This window comes from Dermacentor albipictus, chromosome 1, assembly GCF_038994185.2.
Source record: "Dermacentor albipictus isolate Rhodes 1998 colony chromosome 1, USDA_Dalb.pri_finalv2, whole genome shotgun sequence".
Taxonomy (NCBI): domain Eukaryota; kingdom Metazoa; phylum Arthropoda; class Arachnida; order Ixodida; family Ixodidae; genus Dermacentor; species Dermacentor albipictus.
The window spans coordinates 490865774-490890485 of record NC_091821.1 but is presented as its reverse complement, the minus strand read 5'-3'; the positions used below and the strand labels follow the sequence as shown (position 1 = coordinate 490890485).

Sequence of the window (24712 nt, the reverse complement as noted above, 5' to 3'; positions counted from 1 at the left end):
TTGCACCAAATAGCCTCAATGCCAGGAAGTTCAGGTAATAAAGAAAATTTAAGGCTTGTTTTAATGAGAACTGCCACACCACCACCACGGCCAATATCTCTGTCCTTCCGAAGTAGTGCATAACCGGGAGGCAAAATTTCGATATCAATAACAGATTCATGTAACCAAGTCTCAGTAAGACAGACAATTGATGGGCTGTGGCTTTCCACCAAACAATTGAGAGCTTCAACTTTGTTGAGTACACTCGTCGCATTTACATTGAGGACAGTTATATTCTGCTCGCAGCGTCAGTCAACACGAGCCGAAGCAGTATTAGCCGAAGCTCTATTCCTGCCAGTCGCTTTTGCAGAAGCCGATTTCACGGGAGCCGAAGGCACAGAGGCTGACACCGTTGAAGGCGAACGCGCTGAAGCCTGAACAATGACATTTTTATCAGTGTCCCACATGTAACGAACACCATCAATCGTGAGTGTGTCATGTTTAAGTCTAAATTTACCAGCATTCTTGCGCATATCTTGCGAATTCTGCCACAGCGCTCTACGTGCCATCCGTACCCGTGCAGAGTAGTCCTCGTTTATGTATATATTAGTCCCCTTAAGTTTCCGGGCGTTGTTCAATATAGCAACCTTTGTTCTGAAATCCAGTAATTTAATGATTACCGGCCGAGGTTTATCCTTTCTTTCAACTCCAAGCCTGTGGCAACGCTCTATGTCGTCACATTTTACACCGAGTTTAACTGATACAAGTTCCAATACAGATTTAAGCAGATCATCAGCCGACTCGGAAGGCTTCTCACGCAAGCCATGAATAACCAAATTGTTTTTACGGAGTCGATTTTCTAAGTCATCGTTCTGACGATCTAGCTTGCCTACTAGTTTTTGAAGCGCACCAACGGTGTGCTCCAGTTCGCTTACACGTGGTGCAATGTTTGACATAGTCGCCGCCATTTGCTCAACATTTTTTAGACGACTATCAAAGGATGCAACCGTTTCTGATAGGCTAGCTATGTCTTGGATAATGCGGGCCTGCCCAGCCAGCAGTTGCGACAGCATTTCGTCCACATTTGGTCCAGGATTGGTCTCAACGTCACCGCAAAGCAACAGCAATGACATTTTTAGGCAATGCACCAATTCTTTCAAAACGGCAGTACAATTCAGAGGGTCCGGCAGCAGCAGCAAACAACGATTATCACTTCTGTAACATTTACAATTGTATGTTACCTGCAAGATGAAACAGACGTGCTTGAAACGGGCGTTCGCCATGCCGCCACCGGACCCACTGAAGTAGTGATCCCACGGAGCTGCTCTTATAGCCTTGGGCATCCATGCTGCCAGCGCCACCTTTGTACCATGACGTGTGCGGTAGAGATAGTCGTTCAAAGGCACGCTGATGGACGGAAAATCCATCTCCGGAACAGCAGCGCATCCCTGCGCAGGCGCAGATGGAACACCACTGTCGGTTTGGGCGCTACTCTATCGCGGTAGGAGCCTGTGCGGCGTGTCGCTTGCAGGATCTGGTAGCAGAACATCGGGACTACTGGTGATAGCGGCAATCTGCAAGATGAAACAGACGTGCTTGAAACGGGCGTTCGCCATGCCGCCACCGGACCCACTGCAGATTGCCGGCTTATTCTCTTAACGCATATATTTGATTCTTGCCTATTCCGAGTTTCTTCTTCACAGTTTTTGGGCTTCCTCCGTTCCTGAGAGCATGCTCAATTTTATCCATATTATACTTCCTTTTGTCACCTATCTTACGCTTGTTGATTAACTTCGATAGTTCTGCCAGTTCTATTCTAGCTGTATGGTTAGAGGCTTTCATAGATTGGCGTTTCTTAATCAGATCTTTCGCCTCCTGCGACAGCTTACCGGTATCCTGTCTAACGAAGTCACCGCCGACTTCTACTGCACACTCCCTAATGATGCCCATGATTGTCGTTCATTGCTTCAACACTAACGTGCTCTTCCTGAGTTAAAGCTGAATACCCGTGCTATAGCTTGATCCGGAATTCCTATATTTCCCCTCTTACCGCTAATTCATTGATCGGCTTCTTATGTACCAGTTTCTTCCGTTCCCTCCTCAAGTCTAGGCTAATTCGAGTTCTCACCGTCCTATGGCCACTGCAGCGCACCTTGCCGAGCACGTCGACATCTTGTATGATGCCAGGGTTAGCGCAGAGTATAAAGCCTATTTCATTTCTAGTCTCGCCATTCGGGCTCCTCCACGTCTACATTCTGTTATCCAGCTTGCGGAAGAAGGTATTCATTATCCACAAATTATTCCGTTCTGCAAACTCTACTAACAACTCTCGCCTGCTATTCCTAGAACCTATGCCATATTCCCCCACTTACTTGTCTTCAGCCTGCTTCTTGCCTACCGTGGCATTGTGGTCGCCCATCAATATGGTGTATTTTGCTTTGACTTCACCCATCGCCGATTCCACGTCTTCATAGACGCTTTCCACTTACTGGTAATCATGACTGGATGTGGGAGCGTAAACCCGTACGACCTTCAATTTGTAACTCTTAGTAAGTTTCACAACAAGACCTGCCACCCCCTCGTTAATGCTATAGAATTCCTGTATCTTACCATCTTTATCCTTATTAATCAGGAATCCGACTCCTAGTTCTCGTCTCTCCGCTAAGCCCTGGTAACACAGTACGTGCCCGCTTTTTAGCACTGTATATGCTTCTTTTGTCCTCCTAACTTCACTGAGCCCTATTATATCCCATTTAACGCCCGCTAATTCCTCCACTAGCACTGCTAGACTAGCCTCACTTGATAACGTTCTAGCATTATACATAGCCAGGTTCAGATTCCGAGGGCGGCCTGTCCGGATCCAGAGATCCTTAGCACCCTCTGCTGCGTCACAGGTCTCACCACCACCGTGGTCAGTTGCTTTGCAGCTGCTGAGGAATGAGGGCCGGGGTTTGATTGTTGTATTTATATAGGAGCTTGTGGCCAAATACTGCACCGTAGTGACCAATCCTGCTCTCGTGAGGGTGCGTATTACCGGTTCTCGTCACCGGGATCAGGCCGCACTTTAGGCCTGTTTAGAATTTAGGCTTCATAGAATTTAAACTGGTATAATCACGAGGAAGGCGGTCGCGGAGACAGCAAACGAGGGCTAGCCGGGAGAGTTTTCTCTTGGGCACAACATTCTACACTCAAGAGTCTAAAGTATGCAATGACCTAAGAAAGCTAAAGGGGCCACAAATCCACACATTGCCCTTAGTTGACGACCAAGGTAATATCTTGGAAGAACAGCACAACACTCTGGGCGAACATTTACAGCATGTATGAAGCTCCACACATTACTGAAAATCATTTCTGAAATATTGTTACGGAACAGTATTTTCAATGACGAAGATGCGAGCAGTGAGAAGACGACGACGACGATTGGAAGCTAGCGCGGGCTGTTGTCTCTTAGCCAAGTGTGGCGTATTCCCTTGTGAATATACTTGTGTATAGCATTTCACCTGCGTCTTCCTACGTAACATACCTGGTGAAGGTGGACGTTCTCTGTACCTCGTCACGGAGCTTCGCAGTGGACGGTTCGTCGAGGCTTCCTTCATGGCTCCCAGCGATGACAACTCGACTCAGCCGCCTCCGACACCTGCTGCCACTTCGATGACCTACATCACTCTCCCCGCTCACCATGATCCTGGCGTATTCTCGCGAAAAGATGGGGAAGACTTCGAGGACTGTATCAGCTTGTACGAACACGTTAGCCGCAATAACCGGCGGCACCCTACTATCATGCTCACCAACGTAGTCTTTTACCTCAGTGGCACACCTCGAGTTTGGTTTCGGACACACGATGATGAGCTTACCAGTTGGGATTCGCTTCAGCAGAAGCCCCGAGACTTGTTCGGCAACCCATACCGTCACCAACTTGCCGCGCAGAAGTCGTTATCCAACCGTGTGCAGATGTCAACGGAGCCCTACGTCAGGTACATTCAGGACGTCTTGGCTCTGTGCCGCAAAGTTGACGTACATAAGACAGAGTCCGACAAGGTTTCCCACATCCTCAAAGGTATTGCTGATGACGCCTTCAACTTGCTCGTTTTCAACAACGTGGCGACGGCGCATGCGGTTATAAAGGAGTGCCGCCGCCTCGAACTCGCTAAAAGCCGACGTATCAACCAACAATTTGCCCGTCTGCCCAACACCCCAACGACATCTTCCTGTGACGGCGCTACTCGTCCCAACAACACTGGCGATGTTACCAGGATCGTCCCGCGGGAGATCGAGGCCGCCTATCCGGCTGCCCTCGACTCCAGCCCCTCCAATGCACCTGCAATCACGGTTTCCCTGATCCAGGCAGTTGTCCGCCAGGAGTTCGAAAACATGGGTCTTCACACCATCTGCTCGGCACATCGCCCTGGTACTCGCCCGGCTCCTTCGATTCCGCCTCGTCCCGCATCTTTTTACCTACCACGTTTCCTCAACTCATCTGAATGGCGCACTGCTCACGACAAGCCCATTTGTTTTCACTGCCATCGAATCGGGCACATTTCTCGGCACTGTCGAAGTCGCTGGAGTTCCCCGACCCGGTCCACTTATACTGCCTACTCTCGCCCCCCCCCCCCCCCAGGTGGCCCTTCTCGTCCCTATGTCGCACACTCCGATAATTGCGCGGCTGACAATGACGCCGCTGAGTTCGAAAACATGGGTCTTCACACCATCTGCTCGGCCCATCGCCCTGATACCCACCCGCCTTCTTCGATTGCGCCCCGTCCCGCATCTTCTTACTCACCACGTTTGCGCAACCCATCTGAATGGCGCACTGCTGACGACAGGCCCATTTGTTATCACTGCCATCGAATCGGGCACATTTCTCGGCACTGTCGCAGTCGCTGGAGTTCCCCGACCCGGTCTACTTATACTGCCTATTCTCGCTCCCCAGGTCGCCCTTCTCGTCCCTATGCCGCATGTTCCGATAATGCCGCCACGAATCCTCCTGCGCCGAACCGCCCCTACTCTCGTTCGTCTTCGCCCCAACGACGACAATCTAGCTCTCCCCAGCTCCGTCGCTCCTATTCGCCGGCTCCCTTCGGACGCCGCTCCCAGCCGGAAAACTAGAGGATGCAGCGCCTCAAGGGGACGTTGCATTGCTCCCTACGCCGCCAAATCTTCTGCTGACCTTGCCCACTCATCTGAACCTTCTTGACGTGAAAGTCGACGGTGTTTCTGTATCTGCTCTTATAGACACTGGGGCACATTTGTCGGTAATGAGCGCTGACCTTCGTAACCGCCTGAAGAAACTAATCACGCCCACCCTGACGCATGTTGTCCGTGTCGCCGATGGCGGAACAGCCCCCATAATTGGTATGTGTGCCGCCCGCGTCTCCTTCTCCGATCGCTCCACTATCGTGCTATTCACAGTCATCGCCCACTGTCCCCACGACATCATCCTCGGCTTAGAGTTCCTCTCCACACATTTCGGTCCCATCGATTGTTCCGCCAGTGCTCTCCGCATTGACCTGTCTGTTCTGTTCTGGATCCCGCTGAACCACACCCCAGTCGCCTCAGTTCCGTCGACTTCGTTCGCTTGCCACCTTCGGCACTGACTTACGTTGACTTAGTGTCATCCCCACCAGTGCCCGACGGTCACCACATCGCGGCTCCTATGCAAGACGTCCTACTTACTCACGGGATCACAGTACCTCATACAGTTTTATCTACTACTGCGAATCGCGTCTGCCTGCCAGTGGTAAATTTTGGCTTCACGACACAAGTGCTGCCACGTGGTATGTCTCTCGCCCAGCTTTGCTCATTCGAAGATCCCTCAGTAGCATCTGTTGCAGTCGACGACAATTCAGCCGATCTTCCTCTACCATCACAGTCGGAAACTTGTAGCATCAGCGACTTACAGAAATTATTGCGCCCGACATGCCGTCCGAGCACGCTCGTGAGCTCGACCGCGTTCTGTTTTCCTACCACGATATGTTTTACTCTAACGATCGTGCTTTGGCCCAAACTACAGCTGTTAAACATCGCATTAATACCGGGGATGCCCCTCCTATTCGTCGCCACCCGTATCGAGTGTCACTGACTGAGCGTCAAGTTATTCACACAGAAGTTCGCAAAACGCTTGCCAAGAACATTATTGAACCGTCATGTAGTCCTTGGGCGTCACCTTTTGTACTGGTAAAAAAGAAGGATGGCTCATGGCGTTTTCGCGTGCATTATCGGCAACTTAACAGGGTTACCAAAAAGGACGTTTATCCCCTACCTCGGATTGATCATGCCCTTGACTGCCTCCACGGTGCTCGGTACTTCTCCTCTATTGACCTTCGCTCCGGCTACTGGCAGATTGCCGTCTACGATCTCGACCGCGAGAAGACTGCTTTTGTAACACCGGACGGACTCCATAAATTCAAAGCGATGCCGTTCGGTCTATGTAACGCTCCTGCCATTTTTGAACGAATGATGGACTCCCTTCTTCACGGTTTCAAATGGTCCACGTGCCTGTGCTACTTGGACGACGTTATAGTATTCTCCCCAACGTTCGCTACGCACCTCGAGCGCCTCTCAGAAGTCGTGGGCGTTTTTCGTCGAGCCGGTCTGCAACTCAACGCATCGAAGTGCCAATTTGGCCGTCACCAGATTACCATCCTTAGAAATCTCGTTGACGAGTACGGAGCGCAACCGGACCCAGGGAAGATCCATGCTGTTACGCACTTGCCTTTTCCGAAGTGTGTCAAGGATGTGCGCAGTTTCATCGGCCTTTGTTCGTACTTCTGCCGTTTCGTGAAAAATTTCGCGGCCATAGCACGGCCACTAAACGAGCTTTTGAAATAAAACGTCCCTTTCCAGTGGGGCGATAACGAGGCCTCTGCATTCTCGTATCTAATCGACCTTCTCAAAACACCTCCCGTTCTGGCCCATTTCGATCCTTCTGCGCCTACCGAAGTCCGTACTGATGGCAGCGGTCACGGAATTGGCGCAGTACATGCAGAAAGGGTGGGCGAGGTGGCACTCTACAGCGCAACCGGCGTGCCCGTGCCCCTGCGGGCCCGTGCCCCACGGCACTAACCACGCGACAATATTCATCATAACTTATATTCGATAGACCCTGCTTCAGTTTTCCCTGACTTGCAATGGTATGTAACCAAGAATCCCTATAGAAGTGACCACTTTCCTGTAACGCTAAATTTAATACATCAAAACGAATGCCCTCCACACGACCCCCGGTGGAAACTAGCCTTCACCGAATGGAATCATTTTAAGGAATCCACTTACTTATCGCGACATCTTAACACGTATTCGAGCATAGATAAAGCAGTAGCATATTTTACTTGTTTTATACTGGACGCAGCTGAAAAGCTTATTCCACAAGCACAAGGTCTCTCATATGAAAAACTTGAGCAGTGCAGACCGGCGCGAACGAAACAAAACAAAACATGGGGTATGCTGCGTCGCTCCCCGACTGCAGAAAATTTCATGGAATTTAAACTGGTAAAATCACAGGGAAGGCGCACGCGGAGACAGTCAAGGAGGGCTAGCTGGGAGAGGTTTATCTCGGGCATCACATCCTACACTCAAGAGTCTAAAGTATGGAATGGCCTACGAAAGCAAAAGGGGCAGCAAATCCACCCATTGCCCTTAGTTGACGACCAAGGGACTAGCTTGAAAGACCAGGCAAACGCTCTGGGAGAACACTTCGAGCGTGTATCAAGCTCCGCACATTACACAACATCATTCCTCAAATATGAACAATTAGCTGAACTTAAAGCACTGGATCTTAAATGGCGTCCGGGTGAACCATACAACCATCCTTTTAATATTGCCGAGCTGAAAGCTGCCTTGAGCACATGTAGAAGCTCTGCACCCGGAGCTGATAGAATCATGTATGACATCATTAAAACCTTACACACCTACACAGAGATGACACTTCTGGCACTTTTCAACTCTATCTGGGCTGGCGGATATCTCCCATCCTCATGGAAGGAAGCTATTGTTTTTCCCGTCTTGAAGCTGGGTAAAGACCCTTCCATGGCGGCAGGTTATCGGCCGATAGCTCTTACAAGTTGCCTGTGTAAACTACTTGAAAAAATGAATATACGTCGTCTCGTACATTTCCTTGAACTGAACAATATGCTTGATCCCTATAAGTATGACTTCAAAGAAGGGGGCCCCACGACGGATCATATTGTGTGCATTGAAGGAAATATGCGTGATACATTTGTCCATACACAGTTCTTTTTATCGATATCCCTTGATATGGAGAAAGCTTATGACACAACGGGGCTATACGGGATCTTGTGAGACTTGTTTGGAATGGGCATACGTGAAAATGTGTTAAACATACTAGAAATATCACAAGAAGCCAACAAACACTGACACCAAGCGCAACATAGGGGAAAGTACTTGTGCCTAATAAATGAAATAAAGAAACGATAACTAACGATTTCCATTAATTTATCGTTTCTTTACTTCATTTATTAAGCACAAGTAATTTCCCCTACGTTGTCCTTGGTGTCAGTGTTAGTTGGCTTCTTATGGAGTACATGACCGAGGTAGTTGGGGAAGTATGGGAAAAGCCTTTGCCCTGTAGTGGGCGTAAGCAGGCTGATGATGATGATGATGATGCACTGAATGGAAATTAAAGTGGATGATGGATTAAAAAACAACTTTGCCTCATGTGGGGAACGATACCACAGCCTTCGCCTTTCACGTGTGATTCTCTACCAATTAAGCTACCGAGGCACCATTTCCCCATCTCCTTTCTTGGGTATTTATGTTTCCTAGTAGAAACCTGGGAGTGTTAGCCAGAGCCACCACTCATAAACTTTGGTGGCGGATGTGGAACATCCTTTCTGCCGCAGTCGTCACGAGAACGTGATCTTTTAGGGTGAAGGCAACCGGTCAATAAACCCACGCATGCCACCTGAAGGCATCAATGTTACCGGATTCGAGATCCTCCTTATGTAATGAACGAGAACACAAGGGGGTTAACCCAGGGGCCCGGTTTTTATTAGTCATATCAAAAGAAGCCAGCAAACACTGACACCAAGGACAACATAGGCTAAATTACTTGTGCTTAACAAATGAAATAAAGAAACTATGAATTATTCGAAATGAAAGTTGATGAAAAAACAACTTGCCACAGGTGGGGAACGATCCCACAAGTTCACTTTCTTATTTTGTGGCGGGGGCAAAAACTTAACACATAACTAATCACTTATCTATCATGCAAGTGATGTTTGCCTATCTCAGTAGTATATCTAAAGACAGAAAACTAGGCTCAGGTGTTTTTATCTCTAAAAGAAAAGATAAGCTTTTACACGGCAACCTATCAACTTGAAGCCCACAGTAGTAGTTCAGCTTCTATGGCATCTAGCTGTTGAGCACGAGTGAAATAAAAATTAATGCAAAGTATTAGTATTAGTGATCTGAAAGCATCAATTTTGCCGGATTCGAGACCCTCGTTATTTAATGAACGAGAAGAAAAGGGGTTAACCGAGGGGCCCGATTTTCATTAGTCATATCATAGGAAGCCAACAAACACTGACACCAAGGACAACATAGGGTAACTTACTTGTGCTTAATCAATGGAATAAAGAAACGATAAATTAATGGAAAGTCACAAACCTTGGCGATGGATGTGGAACATCCTTCCTACGAAGGTTGTGGGATCGTTCCTCACCTGCGGCAAGTTGTTTTTTCATCCACTTTCATTTGCATTAATTTATCGTTTCTTTACTTCATTTATTAGGCACAAGTAATCTCCCCTATGTTGTCCTTGGTGTAATCGTCTGGTGGCTTATTATGATATGACTAATAAAAATTAGACCCCTCGGCTAACCCCGTTTTCGTCTCGTTAATTGCATAACGAGGGTCTCGAATACGGTAACATTGATGCCGTCAGGTAACATATGTGGGTTTATTTACCTCTTGCCTTCACCCAAAAAGATCACGTTCTCGTGACGCCTGCGGCAAAAAGGACTTTCCACGTCCGCCGCTAAGGTCTGTGAGTGGTGGCGCTGGCTAACACTTCCAGGGTTCTACTAGGAAACATAAAAACCCAAGAAAGTGGATGGGGAAACAGAGCCGTGGTGGCCTAATTGGTAGAGCATCACACGTGAACTGCTAAGGTTGAGCGATCCTTCCCCACCTGCGGCAAGTTTATTTTTCATCCATTTTACTTTCCAATAATTTATCGTTTCTTTACTTCATTTATTAAGCACAAGTAATTTCCCCTATGTTGTCCTTGGTGTCAGTGTTTGTTGGATTCTTATGATATGACTAATAAAAATCAGGCCCCTCGGTTAACACCTTTTCTTCTCGTTCAAACATATTAGAAAACTATTCGTCCAAACGCACATTCCGCGTGAAAATCGGCAATGTATTGTCGCGACATTTTATACAAGAAACACCTATACCTCAAGGAGGTGTACACAGCTGCATACTTTTTATCGTAAAGACGAACACGCTTCTTGAATCATTACCGCCAGCCATGTTTTTATTCCGTTTACGTAGACGACATACAAATAGGTTTCAAATCCTGCAACCCTGCAGTGTGTGAGAGACAAGTACAAGAGGGATTGAACAAAGTGTCCAAATGGACAGACGAAAACGGATTTAAAGTTAACCCCAACAAAAGCTCTTGCGTGCTTTTCACAAGAAACAAGGGACTCGTTGCAGATCTCAGTATCGAAATGTATGGGCAAATAATACCTGCGAACAAAACGCACACGTTTTTATGCATCATACTCGACTCTGAACTAACTTTTATTTCACACATAAAGTATCTCAAGGCGAAATGCTTAAAAACAACGAACTTACTGAAACTTTCATCCCACGAGACGTGGAGCAGCGACAGCAATGTTTATTGAATCTTTACAAGAGCCTGATTTGATCGCCATTGCACAATGGCGCCGTGATTTATCATTCTACCGCCCCGAGCGCGCTCAAGATGCTAGATCCCGTCCACCATCTACGGATCCCACTGGCCACTGGCGCGTTCAGAACAAGTCCCATTGAAAGTTTATACGTAGCATCAGAATATTGGTCACTCCATCTGCAGAGAGGATAGATCAACCTAATATATTTTCTGAAAGTTCACTCTAATCATCAACTTACGTGTTCTCATACCGTTAACGCTATGACATGTGCTACACTCTTTTCTAATCCTCCCTCTGTAAGATAGCCCTTTTCACTGCGTGTGAGGGAGCTTAGCGTCGAAATGGATGTCCCACTCCTCAAACGTCGTTTAATGCCTCCAGCTGCTACCGCCTTTGATACAATGTGTTATATCTTTCTACAAGTTACAAAGCACGATCGAAATCCGAATGCATTTCCTGGAACTCCAGCGCAAGCACTCCTGCATGGAGTTCTACACAGACGCATCGAAGTCACACGACAGGGTGTCCTATGCAGCTGTCGGTCCATCCTTCTCGAAATCCTATATGCTGCATCCGGAAACAAGTATCTTTACGACTGAGGCTTACGCACTATCGTTGGCTGTGAAGCATATAAAGAAATCACAACTCAAAAAATAAGTTATATATACAGATTCCCTATGTGTCGTGAAGGTCTGATGTCATTCTGTAAACACAGAAATCCACTGCCTAATGAACTCTATTCCGTCCTGTGTAAAGCGTATATATCTAACCAGCATGAAATTATATGCTGGGTGCCTGGCCATAGAGGCGTCGAGGGTAACGTTCTGGCAGACCAGATGGCCACGTCAATTGTATCGTATGCTGTTAATCCTACCGCTGCAGTCCCTGTCTCATATCTGAGCCCTTACTTACGAAGGAAACTGCGAAATCACTGCAAACGTTTGTGGGACGTGAAAACAAATAATAAGCTGCACGTAATGAAGCCACAGTTAGGTTTCTGGCCCTCTGCAACAAGATCACGCCGAACATATGTTCTATTCTGTCGTCTCAGAATGGGACACACATTTGGCACCCATCATTTTTTAATCACCGGCAGATGGCTTGTGGCAGATGCGGGACGAGGTTGACCATCCTCCACGTTCTCCGGAAGTGTCCTGAAGCCGAATCTGAGGGAAAGAAACATTTCCCCCTAGCATACAGGCAGCACATCCTCCTTCATCCTTTAATGTTCCTCGGCCCAGAACCACTCTTTGACATCAACACAGTCCTTGGTTTCCTGAAAGATGTTGTGTTACATGTTACTCGCCCCGTACATTTACAGCGCTTCCTCTCTTCAGATAATGCCGCTGTTATAGTTGTTCCATATAGCACATGCCTCTAGGCCGTTGTGTTTTAAGGGATCTAACACAACGGCCTAAGGATCTAAGGTAAGGCAGTAGTGCTACAGCCAATTTTAGCATCTGACATATTTTTATATAGTATCATTTTTTCCCAATGCATCTTAATGCCCATAGTACCCGTCATTTGTTATCACCATAGTCTTACTACACAAAGATTTTACGCACTTTATAGCCACTATTTTTAGGATCCCTTAGCAGCCATGTCACATCGACTTCATAGAAGTCATAACTCCACTGCAAAACTCACTAACACTGGCGTGGCGCTCTTTGGGCATACCTGGCCCTTGCGCCACTAAACACCACACATTCATTCAAGCATGTTTGGTCGCCTCATTGGAGCGCTGGGATCGATCTTCAAGAGCCATGCAGTTCCTTTTCATCCTGCCCCACAAGCCAATGTTAAACCAGGCCAAGTTTACTTTATTAGTGGAATGTGCGTAAATGCAGCAGGCCTGCTGCACCGCTGGGGAACATACTGAGGAACGTCCCTATTAGTTAAATTTATACTCAGTATGGACGTCCTGTTGAAATTCCTAAATCCACAAACAAATGTCCCCCAAACCTAGTTTCGACGATTGCTAACACACAATCTCCTGGAAGCGTCCTACATCCTGACAAATATGTCCTTAGGACGTGCTCGGAATTGTACAATCAGAATAATTCATATTTAAACATCTCTTGGACGTCCCTATATCCCATTATGACGTTCATGGGACGTTTATAGGAACGTCAGTTCGTCTTCAGTGGACGATCCCATGGACATCCAAGAACAATACATTACTACGTGTACCCTAGGTACATTCGAATATCCCGTTTCGGACATCTGGTCGACATCTGTAGGACGTTGGTGGTTCAATGAGATGTGTCATTTTGTTCCTCGTAGACACGCATCTTGGCCATTGAAGCTGACGACGTCTTGTCTGAAGCAGACGAAGGAAACAAGAGACGCTTTTGACCGAATGCCTTGAGCTAGCTGTTTTATTTTATTGCGCAGCTCTTACAAGCTGTGGAAACAAAGCGCTGCATGAGCGAAGGTAAGTCTCAGGTGGGTGCTGTGATTCACGCCTACGCATTCCCCACGCGATGCCTCTTGCAATCTCCCGATTAGCGAACCAGTAACGCCTCACTTGGCTCCGTTTGCAACGAGGCGCACGAGACAGGTTGTCCGCGCCAGCCAATATATCGGGAAATAAAAACCCATATAGAGCTGCGCTCAAATTTTGCGTTAGAGAGTATCGTAATCGTCGGTGAATATCTGTTGAAGAAAACTGTTTCGCTTTATCTCGAGCTTTGGGTTCAGTGCGTCCATTTTAAGCTTTTTAGTAAAACCTCAAGTTTGCATTACGTTACGAAAGCCAAAAGGGGCCATGAACGCCATTTTTTACGCACCGCGCCTACGTCACACCTCGAAGAAACTGGCAGAATGTCCAGAATAAAGGTCCAGTTTACCGGGCTTTCTTTCCTGCTCGCACACATACGATGCCGTAAGGTAATGCGCTGCCAATTTCGTTGCACTCTTGGTGCAAGGATGTTTTGGCTAAGGAATCGCACAAGAAGGGCATGGTTTAGCGAATCCCACTCCAGATATCGTAAAGAATTTTAAGTAGGCCAATGTGAAATATTATGCTCAATAGTTCACGTGAAATTACTAGTGTTTAGGAGCGCATTGCACAAGTGCTATCCGCAATCTAGTTTTATTTTTACAGCACTGTAGGACATATCTATTTTTTCCACGCCACAAGCCTAAAATGAAAAGATACCGGCATTCTCTCGTCTCATTTCATTTCATTTCATTCATTTTATTACCTTAAAAGCCCCATAGGGGCATTACATAAGGGGTGGGCATACATGTATTTATTATACATCATTTTTTAAAATAACAGAGCATAAGTAAAAATAACAGAGCATAAGTTACAACACACACGAAAATTAAGTACATAATTCCATCTAGTACACACATAGATAGCATATCCTGTTCATTTTTTATTCTAAAAAATGGTCTGTCAGTCTTTGCATGAATGTAGGTGCACAGGCTATGGCGGCAATTTGGTGGGGCAGGTTGTTCCAATCTGTTGCTGCGCGAAAGAAGAATGAGCCTGAAAAAGTGGTAGTATGAGTGCGAGGGCGGCCAACTTGGTACACGTGCCGAGTGCGTTGTGATACACGGGCAGCGGGAATAATGTATGGTGGTTGATTAAGTGAAGTATGATAAAACTTATGAAAAAGAGAGAGAGTTGAGATGCGACGGCGATCAGCGAGTGTAACCAGTCCGGATTCTTTTTTCAGTGATGACACGCTGACATCATATGAATACGTTGAATGAATGAACCTTATGGCACGGTTTTGCACCGATTCAAGTGCGTTGATTAGATATGCTTGATGAGGGCTCCATACGGCACATGCATATTCGAGTTTGGGTCTGATTATGGTCTTGTAGGCTAGTAATTTCACATGCGTGGGTGCTTGCTTTAAGTTTCGTTTTAAGAAACCAAGAGATTTATTAGCAGATGAGATGACGTTAGTAATATGTGTGCTCCAAGTCAAGTCATTTGTAAGGGTAACACCAAGGTATTTATAGGACTGCGCAGTTTCTACGTCTACGTTATTTATTGTGTATGGGTAAGTTAGTGGGTTATGTCGGCGGGAAAATACCACTACTTTACATTTTTTTGGGTTAAGTGTCATTAACCAGCAATCGCACCATTGTTGCAAGCGGTTAATATCCACCTGAAGGGAGATTTGGTCAGACATGTTAGTAATTGTTTGGTAAACGACGCAGTCGTCTGCAAACATGCGAATGTTGCAGGATACATGCAGAGGTAAGTCGTTAATATATATTAAAAAGAGGAGAGGCCCAAGGACAGATCCTTGTGGAACCCCAGAAGTTACCGGTAGGGAAACAGATGGGCTGTTGTTAATAAGAACAAACTGTGAGCGGTTACTAAGGAAAGCTTCAATCCATCGCAATATATCGGGGTGCACGTTCGCTAGAGATAGCTTTAGTAATAGTCGTTGATGTGGTACCTTATCAAATGCTTTGGCGAAGTCTAGGAATACTGCGTCTGTCTGCTGGTTAGTATCTAGATTAGTGTGAAGATCATGAAGGAAAAGTGCCAATTGCGTCTCGCAGGAAAATCCCTTGCGAAATCCGTGCTGTGAAGAATGAAAAAAGTTTCCTGCGTCCAAGAATTTCATAATTTCTGTATAAATGACATGTTCCATGATTTTGCAAGGTATGCTTGTCAGTGAGATGGGGCGATAGTTAAGTGGAGAGTTCTTGTCACCTGATTTGTAGATGGGAACAACCCTCCCCACCTTCCAGTCATGTGGTATGATGCCAGATGAGAGTGACTGCGAGAACAACAAGCACAAATAAGCAGCACTGATGTCTTTAGTATTTTTTAACACTTTTGAGTTTATGTTATCCACTCCGGCTGAGGATGTTAGTTTAAGATTTTCAATTAGAGACAAAATACCATCGGCAAAGAAGGTTACTGATGGCATGACACTAGTTGAGTTGTTAACTGTAGAAGGAAATGACAAGCTAGGTTCATGGGAGAAGACTGACACAAAAGCTGTATTAAAAAGATTAGCACATTCAACATCATCGACCGTTTCACCGTTCTCGTTGACTAACGCAATACTACTTAGTTCCCGAGGATTGATCACCTGCCAGAACTTTCTTGGATTAGTGACCAGCATGTTTGGTAGATCTTCGTGAAAGAAAGACTGTTTTGCCTCCCTTATAGCTGATAAGTATGCACGTTCCGCTGCGTAGTATTTATCCCAGGCGCATGTGTTTGTCCTGCCGTTTGCTGCACGGTACAAACGTTTTTTTTTATTATCAAGTCTCTTCAAAGAATTGGTGAACCATGGCTTCTGAAGTTGCGTTTGAAACGTTATCGTTGGAATGAACCTGTCAGCTAGATCATTTATTTTTTCTTTGAACCTTTGCCAGTTGGTATGAATATCGTGTTTGTTAAAGGATGCCTCGAATGAAATAAAGAAGTCGTGCAGATTATCGCGTATAGCCTCGTAGTTGCCTTCGTTATAAAGATGTATTGTCTTTTGAAGTTTTTGGCGTGGAATTGGTGCAAAGTGAAAGGAAGCGTGAATAACCTTATGGTCGCTAATTTCCTTCAGATATGTAATTGACGATAAACTGTCTGGTCGACTTGTTAGTATTAGGTCTAATACGTTAGCTGTGTCTGGTGTGATGCGCGTTGGATCAGATACAAGTTGAGCGAGGTTAAAATTAAAACAAACATCAAGGAAATTTCTTGCTTCTGTCTGATTTACGAGAGACGGAGCTATATTGTGCCAATCAATATCTGGAAAGTTAAAGTCTCCGAAGAGTAGGAGGTCAGCTTTGGGGTACTGTAAGGTTAGTTTGCAGAGTACATTGCTAAGTTGGCAGGCAAAATCTGGGCTACTGCGAGGGGGTCTATAGCAAACGCCCAAAAGAACTGATTGTGGAGCGGCGTGACAATGAATGAAAAGGATTTCTAAGTTGGATGTGACGCTAACAACAGAACACGATAACTGTTGACTGACAGCTATAAGGACGCCTCCTCCTCGTGTTGCCGTGCGATCTTTCCGAAACACGTTAAAATTCGGTAGATCAGCCAGCACTTCCGAGTCTGGAATATGGTCACTAAGCCAGGTTTCCGTGAGTACCAGCACGTTGCTTTTAGACGTTAGTACAAGGTTAGACACGTGTTCGCGTTTTGCAATGAAGCTTCGTATGTTAGTAAAGATTACGGAAATAGAAGTGCGTGGTATATCTGCTATTCAGGGGCGTCGATTTATTTTTTGATTACGAAGTGGTTGCTATGCTTCTTTAATCGTCTGAGAAGCTTCGTCATATACGTAGCGCTTGGAACCTATGAATAGTGTTTTAAAACGTAGGGAAAACGGCACAGACTTAGTTTTTGCGAAGGCGACAAGGTGTTTACGAGCATTCCTAACAGCCGGCGAAAAATCTTCGGCAACGCTGAAGTCAGTGCCTTTAAGATTGCGGCCATTAGAAATGACAGCTTCCTTTGTTTTAAAGAATACAAATTTAACTATAATTGGGCGCTTGCGATCAGGGGAATACCGGCCAATTCGATGCGCTCGCTCTATTTCCTTAGGCTCAATCGGTACTTTCAGATGATCCGAGCAGAGGCGTAAGATCATTTTTTCTGATTCGCTTGATGGCTCTGATGCTGATGGATCGGGAAGGCCATAAAAAATCAAATTATTTCGCCTTGACCGGTTCTCAGCATCATCTACACGGGCATCCAGTTTATGAACCAGCTGCGTCGTTCGTTCACTGTCTGCCCGTATGGATTGCATATCGGCTTGCATGGATAAGACACTTCGGTAATTGCCCTCCAGGTGGGTCAGCCTATCGCTTAGAGCCTCTAGAGATGCAGTCGTAGCCACGTGTTTGTTTTTGAGATCTTGTATCTCAGCGATAATTTTATCTTGGCCAGCGGATACCTTCTTCATTTCGGCAAGTAATGCGGCGTAATCCGGACCGGGATTACTTTCAATGTCCCCAGAGAGTAACAAAAGGTATTTGATAACACATAAGCACTCAGAGACAACACACAAGCAGCACTGCGGGCTCGGTAGCTGCACAAGAGAATAATTATTGGTTTTCTTAGCGTAAAGAGAGTTTGGTTCACAGACCTGCACGAAGAACAGCAGCGGGTTAGTGGATCGCATCGTGGCAATGCCACCGAGCCCACAGAGCGGCAGGGATAGTCGCTCCCCTTTTATAGGCAGCTGGATTGTTGTTGACGATGGTAGTAGGGCCAGCGGCTTTTCGTCGAGGATCCATTCTTTCACTGGCGGCGTGGCCAGATAGGCTGAATCCACGTTGGTTCTGATGTCCCATGTGAATACGTCATCGGAGCACGGGTGCGATCGTCCCAAGGTGACGCTCGTTGATTTCACAAGAAGAAGCAGCAGCATTCGCATGATAACTGAAGTCAAAACCTGCACGAAGAACAGCAGCGGGTTAGTGGATCGCATCGTGGCAATGCCACCGAGCCCACAGAGCGGCAGGGATAGTCGCTCCCCTTTTATAGGCAGCTGGATTGTTGTTGACGATGGTAGTAGGGCCAGCGGCTTTTCGTCGAGGATCCATTCTTTCACTGGCGGCGTGGCCAGATAGGCTGAATCCACGTTGGTTCTGATGTCCCATGTGAATATGTCATCGGAGCACGGGTGCGATCGTCCCAAGGTGACGCTCGTTGATTTCACAAGAAGAAGCAGCAGCATTCGCATGATAACTGAAGTCAAAACCTGCACGAAGAACAGCAGCGGGTTAGTGGATCGCATCGTGGCAATGCCACCGAATGGTCATCTCTCTTTTTTGCGAAGTTCTTTAGTTGGCGGCTCAGTGCTAAAAAATTTGTCGGCAATTTTGAAGAAAATATGTCGCCCTAAATAAAGAATACGATCGTTGCAATTGGTACATTTAACTCTTTCGTTTAGAGATAATAAGCCGCATCAAGGGAGCTACGTAACTGCCGAGCAACGCGCCTTCTCCTCTCAAAGGATTTCAAAAAGAATTTAATAAGGCAAAGCTTCCTGTTAATAATTAACAAAAATAAATAGCCCTTCCACCGGTACCCGATAGAACATTTTCTGCTCGAGTGCAGCAGATGTTGGAGCAGGCCAGGACTCAACAAGGAAACCTGATTCAAGAAGTCGGCACTGAGACAGCACTGGCACCTATTAACAGCGCGTGCACAATTTAAGAATAAACTACAGAAAAAAATATCCACCGCTTTCGTGGGATGACGAAGATGAAAGTACTGGTGTGAATTGACACCACAAAAAGCAATCTAGTAGTTCAGAGAATGCATACACTGTGGCATCACATAGCGATGACGCGGTGTGGATGTCAGCGTTGTGGTTGGCGGAAGACATCAGGTTCATTTGACTGGCCTGCACTTTCTGAACTATTTAATGAAGGGCTCCACTTCACGATTCGTTTGGTGTACCATGGCGGCCTCTGCACTTTGTCATGTGTTTCGCTCAGGTACGCTTCGCGCAGTACGAGTTCACATCATTTCCTGCACTCGTCAGAAAGTTAGCGCAGCATTCCTGCAACAAGTGCCGTGCATGTTACGCACGAGCAAGAACTAACACTGAACTGGTGGGAACTAGGCAGGAAGTGAAAGGCGAATCAAACGCACGTTACATCATCCCATTTACACCACGAATGCGAATCGGCTTGTAAGCATGAGAGCTTAGATGGTCTGCTACGAACTTTGAGATTTCCGCTGATGAGTGCTACTCCAGGAGCGTCACAACTTCAGGGTGCCGTGAAAAGTCTGTTCTGTCTGTCACCATAGGTCAGTGGCTGGCGTATCCTCGTGCCAAATATCGCGTTGCTCTTTCCATTCCGGACCTCCAGCGCTGCATACTGCTAGGAGCTGACGGCAAAAGCGACCCAGTATTCCGCATCGGCTGCATAATAAACAACTCCAAATGTTTGTTGGTAAGCCAGCAAACAATATGGCGAATCAAAGAACCAGAAGCGGGAATTGTTTTTGTATGAATAAACTGAAATCAAGAAACAAGGTGGCTAGCAACATCGTATGGAAATTCTATCTGCAGCATGCCATAATGTCGAAACTTTGGCGGAGCCTCCTAGGATACACTTACTATTTTTAGGTAAAAATTTGCTATGCATAGTATAATCAAATATCCAAAGGGCGCACTTAGCAAGCTTCGTGAATTTCTATTGCTTCGGGACAACAACAAATAGGTATGATAACACCCCTTAAAACTCATGACCGGCACCCCGGCACTGGCATTCCCGCATGAAATATGAAAGTAGAGCCTTGACATCCATTTTTTTTTTCGATAATCAGCCTGTTACTTCAAAACTATGAAATGTGCAGTTCTCCAGGAATGCTTTGTCAGACTAAATTTATTTGGGGCCACTTTCGTCCCTGTGGACGACTCACGTTTTGTAAACGACCAGGCTACCTGTCTATGCAGGTGCCTCCGGTCTGGGTCTCGTGAAAGAAGGAAGTGCCGAAGAGGAGGAGGCTGTGGCCGCCGTCCGCAACGCCCTTCGCTGCGGAGTAAACTACGTTGACACGGCTCCTTGGTACGGTCAGGGCAGATCTGAAGAGGTTCTCGGGAAGGTACGCAAGTCTGCTCTTACAGAAATACTTCAGCACTCGGTCTACAGCAACGTGACATACGAGTAACTGCAGATGTGACGGGGCACTGCAAAGGTCATTCTGGTCATGTGTTGGGGCAGTATTCGCCATCTTCGTACAGGAGCAAGGAGAGTGATATCACTCCCTTGACCTTGCTTAGTTTCTCGATTGTTGCCGGAAAACACGAAATCTTTTACATTTCGATGGCTATGACTAATACCATGCCCTAAAGGTGAAACCTGCCTCACGGGAGACGCACATCACAGTTTAGCAAGTGGACTAACATGTGGATAACACGAACATTTTCGTTGAAGGTTCATATTTCTGCTTATAAAAACAGCCATAACATTTATTGGTTCTGAGAGATTCTATGAGTGTTCTGTAAATGGCATCAAATTTGAAAAGTCTATTGTTGTAAACAGCAATAGTGTACTGGAAACGGAATATGTTATGTGTATCGCATCGAAATTGCTATTGGCAAGTGTCGGTGTGTTTGCGGGAATTTTTTCGTTCTCATGATCATACCAACGCTCAACGACGCAAAATGGCGCACATGACAGTGATGATAAATCTCGAACATTCCACATAGTCATCATAGAGAGTACTCCGAGAATAAGATTGTTACTGGAAAACGACTTCGAAAGCATCAACAACGCCGATACCAACTGCGACGTTGCAGCGACATCAGCGCGTAGTTGATACAGCAGCTCACAGTATTAAGAGGCACCGAATGGCACTGTAAGTGTACAGAGAAAATGAAATCGCTCAAATCTTGTAAGTGAAACTGCGTTATTTCGTTCCTAACATCAATTGTAGCAGTTTTGGCCCAGAAGTCTACTTGAATGTTCTAATCAGGGCATTCTAAACGGATCGCCATACCATAAACGCATGAAGCCTTTAACAGAGGAACTGCCTCGTCACCTGCGGCTTCAGTATTGTTTACACAAAAACTCAACACAGCAGAAAGCGTTGGGAGACTGCATATCTGAAGGTCATCATAAATACTACGCTACAGTTACGTCAAGCATCTTGTCCTGCACCTACGCTGACAATTGAAACAAAGAAATGTGAATGTTCACATGAGCCAAAAAATAACGAATATGTACAAATATTATCCCAATGAAATATATTGACTATGTGAAATGTGCAACAGTCGCGAACAAAACAAAAAGATTAGCACAATCATTTGGCGAAACCATAGCGAATAAAATGTGTTATGCAGTTGTGTATTTTCACTAAAGAATGCGTATTTTCATGTACGTGCTTACATTCTCACAACATGAATTACTGTTATACAGAAAGCAGGTTTCATAGATCACGAAGAGGAAAAGGGCACAACTTACCTATTCCACACTTCCCTCTCAGCACTATCTCAAATTATGGTTGCCTTTCAGAAATGTCAAAATATACATGCATTTTTATTGTTACTTTAATTTATACGTTCCTACACAACCAGATCCTACTCCCCTAGAAAACCGTTTTACCGCAGGGATCTTTACAATTACTCGTAGTGGGTGAAGGCGGTTATCCGAGAAAGAAGCAGGCAACCGAAACAAATAAGATGCTGATTTTTATTGTGGGAGAATGCTGTTGCAGCAGAAAATAAGTGCAGAGCCATAGCAATCGCTGAAGCTCTCTGTCTTAAAGAGGACGTTTTTCGCCGCAACGTAAAACATACACAAAAGGAAGGCACCTGGAAAACAACACCCGGGCCCGCGCAACTAAAAACTTTCTACCCCGATATATACGAGAGCGATATGTGCAAGCAATGCAAGACTGTTGGAGCTACCCTTCAGAACATGTTGTGGGGATGTGAAATATAGCAAAATAAAATGGCAGACACCCCAGAAAATCTACGAGTGAGGTGGACGGCCGTGCGGCTCAGCTCAGAACTCCAAGCGCAACTTTGGGCTGTCCAGCAAGCCAAGGAAGCCACACGGGAGCAGCAGCTCCCAGTAGCCATCTAGGCGGCCCCAGGCCCCGGCCTCCCAATCGCCGGATTCGAAATAAAGTTATAACATCACAACATCTAGCGCCACTTCCAATTTATTTTACTAGGGCGGTGACCCACAGATATATATACACATACACGCATGCGCAGGCTATGTTATTCAGCGGTCAAACAATATCCTTTCTGATTTGTAGAGCAAGATAGATGTATCGCTAATGCAACTTGAACCTTTCGTTTTATATAGGCTTCAATTACCTCACGTGCAGTTTGATTTCTGCTTCTATCAAGAATCTTAACCTCAGAAAAACGTGGTTTGCCCATGCAGGCCTTGCAGTGCGCTGGCAAATGTGCCACGCCATCTTTCATTAGATTTAGTTCGTGTTCCCTGGCTCATTCCTTTATGCACCGTCCTGTCTGCCCTATGTAGGGCTTGCCGCACTCAAGGGTAATTTTGTGCACCTCCCTCGTGGCGCATTTTTCGTAGGACGAGCCATCTTTCTTGCCACAGCCTTGCGAACCGGTCTCCTTGCGAGTGGTTTTCGGACAGAGTCGAACAAGTTTGACGGGGGCACAAAAGGCAATGGACAAGGCCATACCGGCCAGCCACCTCCTTGAGGGTAAAAGAGACCTTATGAACATAAGGAATCACTGCAGGTGTTACGGTTCTGACACTTTGTTCCTCACTTGTGGCGAAGGTACCTTTAACCTTCCGTAAAAGAGTTTCGGTCACTTATGCCACCAACGAGTCAGGCAACCATGCTACTTTAAGTCGCGGGATCTGATTATCGAACGAGGCCTACATCATGTATCTACCCAATTTCCTGAGGGCTCCAAGAAGAGAGAAGCAATTCCACGCTTGACAGTTTTAGAATGACAAGAGCGACATGGCAGCAACCCTTTCTTGGCACGCGGGAAATAGTGCCGACAAGCTTATTCCTTCTAAAAGGTTAATCTTAAATCTAAAAATTGCAGGGTGCTACGCTGTGGCACTTCATGCGTAAACGTAACCGCTTTGCCATTCGTCCTAATTTTTTTTAAATCATCGCAGCGCTTCACTGAGTCTTCTCTGTGAAAAAGGATTTAAAAGTCGTCCATATATTGAAAAACGTTTAAAATATTTAAAGTGATGTCCCGTTTGAGAGCCTCACCGAGCAGGCAATCAACACTAGATAAGAACATGTTGTACACCAGCGGCGCAATACACGAACCAATGCAAATGCCGCTTTTTTGCTAGAAGAGCTGTTTGTCAAAGCAAATAAAGGTGTTGTTAAGATAGGCTTCTAATAGCGTTAAAACGTTATCAAGCTTAACACCGGCTGCATCTTGGAAGGCTATGATGCTGCTTTCTTCCATGCACACATTTACTGCAACACAAAGTACATCATGTGGAATCGAATAAAAAGGATCCTCAACATCTAGAGAAGACGTATTGCCTATGGATTGATTGTTTCGTATAAATTGCACTATGTTTTGTGAATTGCCTGTCGAGAAAGGGTCATTAATATTAACACATTTTAGAACCTTTAGAATGCGCCTACTAAGTAACAACTGCCACGTGTCTCGTTCGCTCATGATGCTCCTAAACGGCACATTGGGTTTGTGCGTGTGTTATCCGTGTTGTCTTCTATGTATCTTCCTTTTGTGTGTGTTTTAACTTGCGGTAAAAAACATGTATTTCAGCAAGCACAAGCTAGGCTAACAAGCAGTTCTCTGCTGTGTTATTTTTAGTGTGAAGCTAGTAGAACCTAGGCACACTATATCTAACCTTGCGGGCAAGGACCACAGTATGGTAGGCAGTGTGTGCGGGGGAGGTTTGAAAGGAAATAGATGGTACAGATGGGGCCTTGCTGTGTAACTGGCAGGCTAAGAGAGCACGAACGAAACGTTGTGGTTTCAGAGGCTATCACTTCGATGACATTGAAGTGACCGTGAAATTGTTCCAATTTTTCAGTAAGCATGATAATTTCAATAAGCAAGCTCCCAGAATCATGTCATCGCTGAGGCAAAAGCCATAATAAGCGAAGGTCCATTGCTTGTGAGCCCAGCATCTGCTTTGTTGCGGTATGATTTGTCGGTTATGTGGGCACTGATATTAGTACTTTTATGCAATTAACTTCAAAAGCGTCCCCGCAAAGTTTGAACACACAAGTAGCCCCGGAAGCAGTTAACACCAACCAATCGAAGATGTAGAACTCTCTTTCTGGCATACCCTACCGGGCTCCGTCGGTCGGATTGCACCCTCGACCATAAACAAGCCTATTGCTGCCGTCCACACGCGAAACAAAATAACCGTCTGTGTGTGCTCCCTCTTCAAGAAGTCATCATTTGTCATGGCTG

At 46.0% G+C, this 24712-nt stretch overlaps 2 protein-coding genes across 3 annotated transcripts in view; one reads left to right on the top strand and one right to left on the bottom strand.

Moving 5' to 3' along the window:
- LOC135912923 (uncharacterized) overlaps window positions 1-24712 on the top strand; it is an 89333-nt gene that overhangs the window by 8202 nt on the left and 56419 nt on the right. For both annotated transcript variants that reach the window (XR_010567831.1, XM_065445540.1), the window contains exon 2: window positions 20258-20406. Coding sequence is in view for 1 of the 2 variants with exons in the window: in XM_065445540.1 (XP_065301612.1) it covers window positions 20258-20406 (149 nt within the window). In the remaining variant the exon portion in view is untranslated. The remainder of the gene's footprint in view (window positions 1-20257; window positions 20407-24712) is intronic.
- LOC139055013 (uncharacterized) lies at window positions 288-18583 on the bottom strand. Its single transcript, XM_070532720.1, has 3 exons — window positions 17090-18583; window positions 1221-1427; window positions 288-1079 (listed from the first exon to the last, which is right to left on the bottom strand). The coding sequence occupies exons 1-3, from the start codon at window positions 18581-18583 to the stop codon at window positions 288-290; spliced, it is 2493 nt and encodes an 830-aa protein (XP_070388821.1).